We start from the raw sequence: 11,895 nt of genomic DNA, 5'->3' as shown, positions 1-11,895 counted from the left end.
TTGTAATATGTACATATCCAATATAAGCGATAAACGTGATAAACGAATAATAAGTGTGGTATGTACGAGATGTTTATAATTTATATGTGTTATAATAATTAATTTATATGTTATATTTTTTTTTATATGTATTATTTTTAAAGTACACACACGTAAAAAATACAATAAATGTGTGTATATGTATGTACACGTTTTTTTTTTTGCAAAATTTCTGTTAACCGTCTATTCGATTAACCGTCATAGCCCCGGTCCCGACAGTGACGGTTAATCGAAGTTCTACTGTATTAACATATTTTTTTATTTCATGAAAATTTTAACACTCCATATGCCCACTAAAAACATATAGTTATTTTGTTTGATTACTATATGATTTTGATTTTAAGGAAAATATATTTTTAACGTTACTTAACTATTATAAATGGTTAGTCAATTGATTATGTATTAATAGGAGCAAAACAATTTTTCTTCAAATTATTATTATTATTTTAGTCAGAACTATTCAAAACAATTTGGTTAAAAATTTAATGTAAAAAAAAAAATATTATATTATTCAAGAAGATATGATTCTAACACAATAAATTATCAACCTAAAAATGTTATTCTTCATACTTGATATTAGTATAAATATGAGATTTTTTTGTGCTAAAAATGATAATAACATCAGTATTTTTATATTTTTTTTAAATATTAAAGATACTAAAAGTGATATTTAAACACCCACCTGTAGTCATAACAAGCAAAAATTACTTATAAAAGATTTAAGTATTTCAAAAACATTAAACACTAGAAAAATTCTGATTCCACAAACAGTGCATAAAAACACTTTATATATAAGGAACAAAAATGTTGAAATACACTTAAAAAGTAGCTTAATTTTAATTTTAATTAAAGAGCTACTTTAACATTTATAATATAGGTAAATACAGCAATACTGACTTAAAGACATTATGTATCTTTTTTTAAATTTTTTATAACTTATTGAATAAATGTTAACAGAAAAATTAAACATATACAATTTTTTTTGAATTAAATTGAATTGAACATTCTTTTAAATTAATGAAATTAATTTTTGTATTTTTTGCTCTTAAGACTGCAAAAGTAGATAATTAAAACAAAAAATATATTATTGAAATATTATTACTTAACATGTATCTTTTTTTTTACCAGTCATTATACATTGAGTATATTTATTCTAAAGCTTTTAATGTACCTACAAATAAAATTTTATAAGTTACACCATTTACTAATAATTAAAAATCAAAGCTCATTGTTTATTTATAAAATAATTATCTATGTCTACAAATACTTTTATACTTTTATTGTTCATCAAAATTATTATGAGTACTAAATAGTTTAGTACAAGTCTAAACTAATATATATATATATATATATTATATTTAAAGGTATCATACACGTAAAATTACTATAAGTAAACAATTATTTGTATTAAAGTATAAAAAATTTCAAAGTAAAATTAAATTTTGTTGAAAATATAAATTAAAAACACATTTTAGTTAATTAAGTATGGTTTTTTGATGTACATTAATCATATGAGTCTTATAAGTAAACTGTTGTTTAAACCTCTTATTACACACAACACAATGAAATTGAGGTTCAAGTCCACATTCATATTTAAGATGAGCACCCAATGATCGTTGCATTTTAAATTTTCGGCCACACTTTTCATTTGGACACCGATGAATATTTGCTTTAGTCATAATTTGTATTTTATCTAAACGAAAACCAGAAAAATAATCATATTATTTCAAACTTTTATTTAAATAAATTTCTTTGTGTACATCAGTAAGCAAAAGCAATTGATAAAAAATTATTAAATTGCTATATTTTAATGAATCAAGTTAATATAATAAAATTGAAAAAATAATACTTTAATTTAAGTATGAGTATACTACAAATATCTAAAATAAATTTGTACTAATTATTAAAAATAAATCAATCTGAAATTTTTTACAATATATTAGTATGATTATTTAACTGAAATTATAAAAAAACATTTCAATAAAAATATAAAAGCATAAAATACAATAGTATGTATATCGTATAGTTAATATGAGTTAAATGAATAAACTTTAGATAAATCTCTTTATTAATATGAAGTTGTACTTACAATTGTGTTTTAAATACAACAAAATAATGCAAATATACAATAATAATTAACTATAATATAAAAATATATATAAAAAAAAAACTACACTTATAGTTTATGTGATATAAGAATAAAAAAATAAAAAATTTTCATTTAAGTAATATTATAACTTCAAATATAAACACATACAAAACAATTTTTTTAAATGTAATGTTATTAATGTATGATTAAAAGATACTAATTATCAGTTACTACATTAAATTGTTTTAAACAAGTTGATTATGTTTATATATCATATGACACTTATAACTTCCTGGTTGTTTAAACGATCTCATACATAAAGTACACCTAAACATCGGTTTCACTCCACATTCATATTTCTGATGAGTGTACAGTGCATTTCTTGATTTGTAAACTTTATTACACTTACTTTTTGTACATGAGAAGGATAAAACACCTGAAAAATATAACATAATTATTTAATCTTTAAAAAAATATTAATGGATAATACAATTATATTATTAAAACAAAATGTACTTTAAACTACAAAATATTTACACTAAAAAATGTATAAAATTAAAACTCTACTATAAAATAACTAAAATATTTTTATCTTCAAATTACTATATAGGATCTTAATAATATGACTATTATGTCAATATTTAAATTTACATTTCATGGAACACCTTAGGTTACAGATAAACACATTAAAAATTTATTTTATTAACAACTAAACCTAAAATCATTTTTATTTATTGTTAACATGAGTTTTTTTAATTTTTTTTGGAACATTAAGTATAAAGTAAACTAAAGAAAAATTCAAAAAATTTTGAAGAAATATTAATAAATGCAATTTGAATGGAATCATTTTCCACTGCTTTCAAATTTAAAATAATAAAACTATAGTGGCCAATTTGTCTAGTTAAACACAATCTAAGTACATTTTTAAAATTTGACTTTTTTTTTTTTTAAGTACCTTATGGCTTAAATTTTGTACCTTATATAGGCTTATATTCTATTACATTATACCTAAATGGCTTATACCTTTATAACTTACCCACTTCATAATTATTCTCCTTTTGCTTTGACACTTTATTTTAATGTGAAGTTTTGTGATTAATTGTAAATAAAATTTACTTTCCAACTTTATTATTAAGTTAAAAGTTTTCCTTTGTTCTTCAATTTTTAATAACTTTTTAAACTACAAAACTCATCATCAATTACATAAAAAATAAGCCATTGGACCATCCATCATTTATTATCTAATTGAAACTTTTCTTTTTTGGAAATCATTTTATCAATTTGCACAGTTCTAATTAGACACATACACACAATAAATACATGGGATGGGTCTACCATTTATATTAAACAAATTATAAAAAGTTAATAATAGTTTGTTATACACAATTATTATTAATTCATATTTTACATGATAATTGAGTAAAATTATTAAAAATTATTCCAATCTAACTTAATCTATCTGTAACTCTATCTAAAATTTAAAAAATGTTTGGTTGTTCAATATAAAACCAATTAAGAAATTCTATCATTATTTTGGTTTTGTTCACAGTAGATCTGAGTGTGACATCAATTATTTTATCGCTATGTAACTGTATGTCTAATATACCCACTTAAGCTTAGACTTTATAGGTAAATTAATTTTTAAATGGAATTAAGAAGATTGGGAACCCTTAGTCTTAAAACAAATAAAAAAAATTGTTATCAATATGCAATGTATATAATATATTTATTATAAATTGTACATAAACTGTACAAACAGATTGGTTCTCTAAAACAAGACATAGACCACCACCTTTAAACCTGCCAACTATTACAAGTTAAATGTAAAAATAAGATATAAATCATTGTTTATTGGTAAAGAAAGAGATTATAAAGCTTAAAACTGACTCAATAAGAAGAAGCTTCCCAGAATGTTTATATTAGTTAAATATTTCTTATAGCCGATATGTAATATAATAGTGATTTATTTTATTACTCTTAGTATACAACTATTGTTTTTGTATTATATAAAAACATAAGCCAATTTTAGAGCATATTTCTAAAAAAATTTAATTTTGGTTGTTGGTTTCAATTCAGCATTTATAATGCTATGAATTTAATTTTCATATTGAACTTTATTTAAAATGTTTAATTATCTTAATTCCATTTAATTTAACTTACGTTTTAAATCAAAAGTTACAGAAATAAAAATGTAAAAACTATCTATTTTTACCTATTAAATATTATTCCTACAAAAAATATGAGTGATAAGTTTTAATATGAAAATCTAAAGGGATTTAAAAAAAAAAACACATTTTGATAATATTCATAACAAATTACCAAAATTGTTATAGAAAAGTATTTTAAATTGTTATAATAGTATATAATTATTATTGAGTTACTTTATATAACATTGGTTTAAAAATTAACAATGAACAATGAATAAAATATAATTAAGATAACAATCAATTAGGTATAACAATAATAATTTACTGATTTAACAAATTAATAAAATAATTCAACTAGACATTAACAAAAATAATAATAACATTAATAATAACAACAATAACAATAGTATATTTTCATTTTAATGTTCTAATTTTTGTAATGACTCAAAAAATAATAACAAAAAAAAAACTATACCATAACATTCCAGTGAACAAGTAAATTAAAAAATTTAAATAGTTTAATATAAACAAGTTATGAATATTAAAAAAATTACACAAATAAAATCTATAATAGAGCAACTCAAAAAAATTAATAAAATTAATTCAATATCTATTGTACAATTCCTACAAATTATTTTAATAAAATAACAGAAAGTAATAATTAAACATTAATAAATTGTTTTAAAATATAATAAGTAAAATTTCTAAATTAACATATATCACCAGTAGGTGATTATTATAACATAAAAATTGAAATTCTAAATGGAAATTAAATTAGTGAAATTATTTTAAAAATCCTTGATTTGGGTATACAACAATTACTTTATGTATTATTATTTAAGATCAAAACAATATTATATAATATAAATTATTGTTTATGTCTTTTTAATAAATTCAAAATCAATTTTTAATGGTTTTAATTTTTTGTATTAGCATATTTTTTCTGGTAAATATTACTGAATGCCAAATATATCATTTATTTTTTTTAACACAATTAATAAAAACACAATTTAATACACATTTTCACATCCATATATTACGACTGAACATATTTTAAGACTAAAATTTTATCACAAAATGTATTGTCAATGAAATATAGTTTATACCAATTAATATCGGCTACTATTCTCAACATTTTTAACATTAATTTAAATTTAATTGATTTAGTAATCAATAATTATTAAATTAATTAATAATTTAGGATTTTCTCAGAAAATAAAAAATATACATTATTAATTTAAAAACTACTTTTTTGTTAGTTTATTTTAGCATTTTTAGTGCATAAATGCATATTTCAGAACTTGTAAACACTGACAAAATTTAAAGTTATTTGTCAGAATTAGGACTATTGGGAATCAGTGTTGTAAAACCATAAAGGGTTGCAATTATCATCTTCAGTCTCTTTTTTCACAGACCCTGGCAGGTGGACTAGCATGTGTCTTCGCATATTACTATGACGAGCAAAGCTTTTTCCACAATAATTGCATTTGAACTGCGGATCAATACCGCACTCATACTTGAGATGATTGTACAAACCACTCTTACTTTTATAGTGACTACCACAATTTTTTGGACATGTGATCCTCCCATCAGAACCTGTTTCCTTCAACTGTTTGTTAACCATCCGCCATCGGAGACTACCTGAGAACACGATAACAAAAAGGGACACCTATGATGTGAGCAATCAAAAAAAAAAAAAAAATTACATGGACGGAACTCAAGCACCTGTTACTATTAAAGACAATATATTTTGTTAAACTGCAGAACAAATTGGCTTGTTATTTATGTTAGTTACAAGCATGGCACTGTTGAAGGTAATGGGTCAAAGAGTTTGAGTAAATATAACAAACCCAAAGTTGAATATGTCTATACATAACTTTGTTATATAGAAAAAAAATAAGTCTAGAGGTATAAAATATACATTAACAACATAATTTAACAAATTTAATAAATATCTCAAATAAACTTATTTATAAAGACTTAAAAGACTTATTCATAAATAAGTTTCCAAAATTCAAAAAATAATTAAATGACAAATGAATCATTAATTTAAATAAAAATAGTCAATTTTATTTTCATTTATATATATATAACCATTCAATCTATCATTATTATTCCTGATTTTAAAAATGTATATAATTGAATAACATTAAAATATTATTTAATATAAAAGTATACACTCTATAATTTTACAAAATAATAAAAATAAATATACCATATATTTACATGCTATGTCGATACTTTATTTTAAAGTACATTAAAATATAAAAATGTATACTTGAAATATTATAGATGTATATAGTATAATCTTTGAAAATAAAATAAAAATTTACTATAAACACAGTTTGGTAAATACCTTGCAGACTGCAATATATTTATTTAAACAAGTATATTTTACAAAATTACAGATATTAATCAAATTACTTTTATTAGCTATATAGTATATTTTTTAAAACAATAACTTTTAGAATTTAGGGACTTTGTTTAGTTTGGAAAAAAAGAAAATAAAAATGGATAAATATTTATAGAGATCCTAGTTTTAATAAAATACTGATGATTACAATTTATTATACACATTATACTGGATTTTAAATTAAGATATTATTGCTAGGGGTTTAAAAATATTTTTTACTCAATACTTAATAAAATATAACATTAGATAACTTGTACTATACAAACAATTTGTTTATAATCATATTTTATTTAAGCAATATTTTTAACATATAATACAAAATTTTATTACAGTTAATATTGAGTTTGAAAATATCTTAACATGATAATATTAATTATGATAATGAAATAATGTTTTTTCTACTAGTTCAATTTACTACATGTTTGCATTTATAATAATAAATTTATGAACTTCACTTAGGGAAAATATTTTTTTAAATAATGAGAAGTATAACGCTTTCTTTTCGTCATTTAATAATTTTTCTTAATAAGCATTTATATGTAATGGTATGGTTAAAAAAATAATAACATATTTAATTCAATGTTAACATTTTAAATAAACATTAATACATCACAGAGTAATTTCAATACATAAGATCACTGTGAAGACAGCAATATAACTTACAAAATATTTAAAATAAAGTTAGTATAAGTAAATGGTACTCCAAATTAATTTTCTACAAAAAAAAATATTTTCATCAAAAATAAAATTTTCAAAGTACAAATAAAATATACTTTAAATTATTGGAAATAACAAACAATTTTAACTTTATTAGGAAATCTTAATATTTTATAGAAAAATTATTTAGATCAACTACAAACAAATTAAGATGATAATTATATAGCTCCCTCTAAAATATTTCCTAGCAAACAATCTAATATTTTGCAAAAAATTTGAATATTAACATTGTATTTTTATAAAAAATATAATTTGAAGGTAAAATTGATTTAATTTAAATAATTTTATTCTTGTACACAATAATTTTTATTTTTTTAATTACTTATAATCAGTCGAATTTAAAGAAAGGCTAAAGTTATGAACAAGCACTTCATGACGCCTGCAATTACTCTTGATTGAAAATTTTCTTGAACACATGGCACAAGAGAATTGAGGTTCTTTTCCACACTCAAATTTTACATGTGATCGTAAACTTGCCAAATGTTTATACTGCTTGCCGCATATTGTACAAAAATATGGTTTATGAAGACAACTAGCTGAAAACAAAAACTACAAGTCACAAAAAAAAAACATAAGAACTCTAAATGTTTTTCATTACCGATAACTACCTACATACATCCAAAACATGACAACACTAATAAATTAATTCACACAGTATGATTCAACCACTATTACATACAGTGTTTCTTATATAAGTACCATAGGTAATAATTTAAACTGAAATTAATTAAAATGTATAATCATTGATGTAAAATAATCAGTTCCATGATAATACATATAAAATGAGTAACATAAATATTACAAAAATAAAAATACAGTAATCAAAAATATCATAAGATGGCTATATAAGTTATAAATAACTATAAATAAATAAGTAAAAACCATATTATATTATGCCTCTTAATTCTAATTATGAAAATTACATCATGAACATTTTATTCTATTAAAATAACATTATAATTAAACTTTCCAAAAACAAAAACAAAAAAATAAGTATAAGGATAGATAAAAAAATTTTAAAAAAATAATATTTAAATTATATATCCAACACAATAACCCAAAAATATCCCAATAAATAATTAAAAATGATCAACAAATAATATAATAATAATTTTGGTATAAGCTTTTTAACAATAATAAAATTATTTTTTGACAGTAATAATTACAGTGTAATACTAAAATCTGAACTGAGATGTCTCGCAACCATATGTGACTGTAAATGTACCTTTTGATAAAATCTCTTCAAACATATGTAACAAAAAAATTGTCTAGTTTTCTGGCACTCATATCTTAAATGTCTGTACAATCCTGGTTTGTATTTATATCTTTTACCACAGTTATCTCGAGGGCATTTAAAAAACCCATCATGACTCATTACAGCAAATTTGGCTTCTGAAAAATATTAATTAAATTAGTAGATAAAATTGTATTACAGTAGTAACAAAAAATACAGGCATTTAATCATATGAATGAAATAAATATATATGTATAGGTAAAGTAAACTTATACCTGTTCCGCCACCAAAAAAAAAAAAAAATAATAATAATAATAATAAAAATATACAAGTGATAAAAATATGATGAACAATCATAATAAAAAAAATGATTTTTTTTTAAATATTGTATCATATTTAAAATAAATTGTTTATAAATTAAGCTATTATGATAACACATTTATGAACTTAGTGATAGTAGTTAAATTTTTTCATAAATTAAGATTTATTAAATGGAAATTTAATAAGTATTTAACTTAAGAATACATTTTTGAATTTAAGTTGAAAACTCATTATGACCCAGAGAAAATTTAAAAAACCCTTTTTATTACTTGATTTAGATAATTTTTCAGTAAATCAAGTTTCAATCCATAAAAAAAAAATTTAAGAATATGCTGAATATGCTAATATGTTCAAACTTAAAATATTATACTATTATCTTGCATCGATTAAAACTAAGGGAAACCATTTAGAGGTTTAAACCTGTTAATATTATAACATAATAATTACAACATTAAAATTATTTTGGTATGATCATATAATACAGAGTGTAGCATTGGAATAAACCTGTTTTAATATATTTTATTTATTTTTTCTTAGAAACAGTAGAGAAATTATGAAGATATTAATTAAATTTCTAGAACATGCTTTTTTAATTATTATTTATTAGTAACCACCATGACTGTGTGGGCGTTGAAATAATTTTTACTTACAATACTTAGATGCAAACTAATAATTCTGTTATAAATACATAACAGTTATATCAACAAAATTTTAATATTTAGCAGTATAGGACTACAGAAGTATTCCAACTTTTTTTTTTTTATAGTAAAACCATTTTGAAATAGATTCATTAATTTTAGGTTAGAGGTGCAGTTATGAATATGAAATCAACTGACTTTTATTGAAGAATTTGATTTAAATTTTTTGAACCAAGGGGACAGTAATTTCAGAAACAGACATTTTGATTTGACATTTATTCAGTTTAGCATTATTTCAACTCATTGTTGTATTTATGACTATATTTTATTATTTTTTAAATACAATATTTTAACTCTACTTTCATTGATTTAAAGCTGTGAAATATTAAGAGAACGCCACACACGCATATGTTATCTCAATCTTACATACATACAACATAGCAAATGTTCATTCAGAAAAATCCATTTTATGTTGTTAGCTTTCATATTAGAGTAAATTTACCTATTAATAAACTTAAAAGTAAAAATTTTATCTAGGCCATCACATAAACTTTTATTGATATTTTAATTTTAAACTGAGTTATAGCTATATAAAATATTAAAACTTTAAAATGATCATAACTCACTTTAAAATTATAATATTAATAAAATTTTAAATGATGGCTTAGATAAAATTTTTACTTTTAAGTTTGATAATAGATAAATTTACTTTAATATTAATGCTAACAATATAAAATGGATCTGCTAAACAAAATTTTGTTATGTTGTATGAATGTAAAACAAAGATAACGCATGTGGGTGTGGTGTCCTCTTAATAATATAACATAATTAATTTTATTTGTGAAAAAAAAATTGATTGTTTTCATAAAAGAAAATAATCATTTAAGAAACATAGTTCAATGTTGATTAACATTGCTTGATAAATATAAATGAATTAAAAACAATTAATTAATTTAATTAAAAATATTAAATAATTTACATAAAACATAAATAATAGTAATATTATTTAAATGTATAATAATAAAATAAAGTATAAGTTTAAATGGAACTCTAACATATGATTGATGTAATAAATTTCTTTTCAAATTTAGGATAGTGTTTTTCATTTTAATAATAACATTTTAATTATCTTACATACAAGTGAAGTAAATTAATACATTTAATGAGTGCATGTAAAAAGATTTTTATCAATGAATATTTGAAAATTATTTATTTTATCAAATAAAGGTATACTTATATTTATATATTTGGTAAACTAACTAAACAAATATTACTATCTTATTTTAAGTAAATTTTTACTAATTTAAATTTGATAGTTTTTCATTTTATTTCTAATAATATTAGTTTGAATAATATCAAATTTATTAAACTCGATAGTTGACACCTTTGAATTATTTTAAAATATTATGTAAAAATTTCATATTTTCTTTTTCATTATTTTTTTCACTTTTTTTTTTTTTTTACAAAATTAGTCATTAATTAGAGATGTATTAACACCATTGTATTTTGATAATGATTTAGTATATAAGTATTGCTTAATTAATATATATTAAGCTGTATGTTCTAAAATCAGATGTACCCTTAAGATGGTTGGACAAACATTTAAATTTTAAGAAGTGTATTCTTAAGAAAAGATCTAACACTTTCTTATTTATGTTACTGTCAAACATTAAATATTAAAAATACTAAAAATTAAACTATGATACTTAAAAATGGTTAAATTTATATTGATTTTAATTTTAATATTATACCATTATACAGTATTTGTGAATGTAATGTTAGAACTTGTTCAAGTTTATGTAAAGTGACCTAGTGACATAAACATTTTTTAGTCAGCTACAGAGAGAAATGTATAAAGCACTCTTCAAAAAATTATTTATCTAATTGTAATTTATACACGAAATATTTTTGTTTATTATTTTATAATTAAATTTGAATCATCATATTTTAACTTTTTATTTATTTATTTATAAATAAAATAAAATAAATGGCAAATTTTTTATTTAGTAGAACTGATTTTTATGTTGTTAGCTATAATATTAAAATAAATTAATCTATGATCAAACTTGAAAATAAGTACATTATTAGTTATCTCTTATTGGTATTTTTATTTTTAAGATATAAGTATTTTAATATTTTATATACTCGAAACTTGTTAAAATTTAAATATCATAAAAAAATAACAAAAGATAACAAATAATGTTCTTACTTTTAAGTTTGATTAAAGATCAATTCACTCTAATATTAAGAGCAAGAACAAAATATTAGTTCTATTGAACACAAATTAATATTTTGTA

At 20.4% G+C, this 11,895-nt stretch overlaps 1 protein-coding gene across 40 annotated transcripts in view; it reads right to left on the bottom strand.

The window, feature by feature from the left end:
- Positions 1 to 11,895, bottom strand: part of LOC112596273 (longitudinals lacking protein, isoforms F/I/K/T-like) — a 169,302-nt gene that overhangs the window by 85,751 nt on the left and 71,656 nt on the right. The window contains exons 5-6 of one of the 40 annotated variants that reach the window (XM_025341827.1): positions 8,631 to 8,797; positions 7,794 to 7,941 (exon numbers count right to left, since the gene is read on the bottom strand). The exons of 36 other annotated variants lie outside the window; for them this stretch is intronic. In XM_025341827.1, the coding sequence (XP_025197612.1) occupies positions 7,861 to 7,941; positions 8,631 to 8,797 (248 nt within the window). In that variant the 3' untranslated portion in view covers positions 7,794 to 7,860. Of the gene's footprint in view, positions 1 to 1,491; positions 1,733 to 2,340; positions 2,565 to 5,583; positions 5,917 to 7,793; positions 7,942 to 8,630; positions 8,798 to 11,895 lie in introns of those variants that run through there. 3 more of the 40 variants (XM_025341841.1, XM_025341853.1, XM_025341817.1) reach the window with 3 other exon arrangements.

The sequence above is a fragment of the Melanaphis sacchari genome, unplaced genomic scaffold, assembly GCF_002803265.2.
Source record: "Melanaphis sacchari strain LSU unplaced genomic scaffold, SCAv2.0 Contig31_pilon_pilon, whole genome shotgun sequence".
In the NCBI taxonomy this organism is placed as follows: Eukaryota; Metazoa; Arthropoda; class Insecta; order Hemiptera; family Aphididae; genus Melanaphis; species Melanaphis sacchari.
The sequence above is the reverse complement of the archived record's forward strand: the minus strand, read 5'-3'. Positions and strand labels throughout refer to the sequence as shown.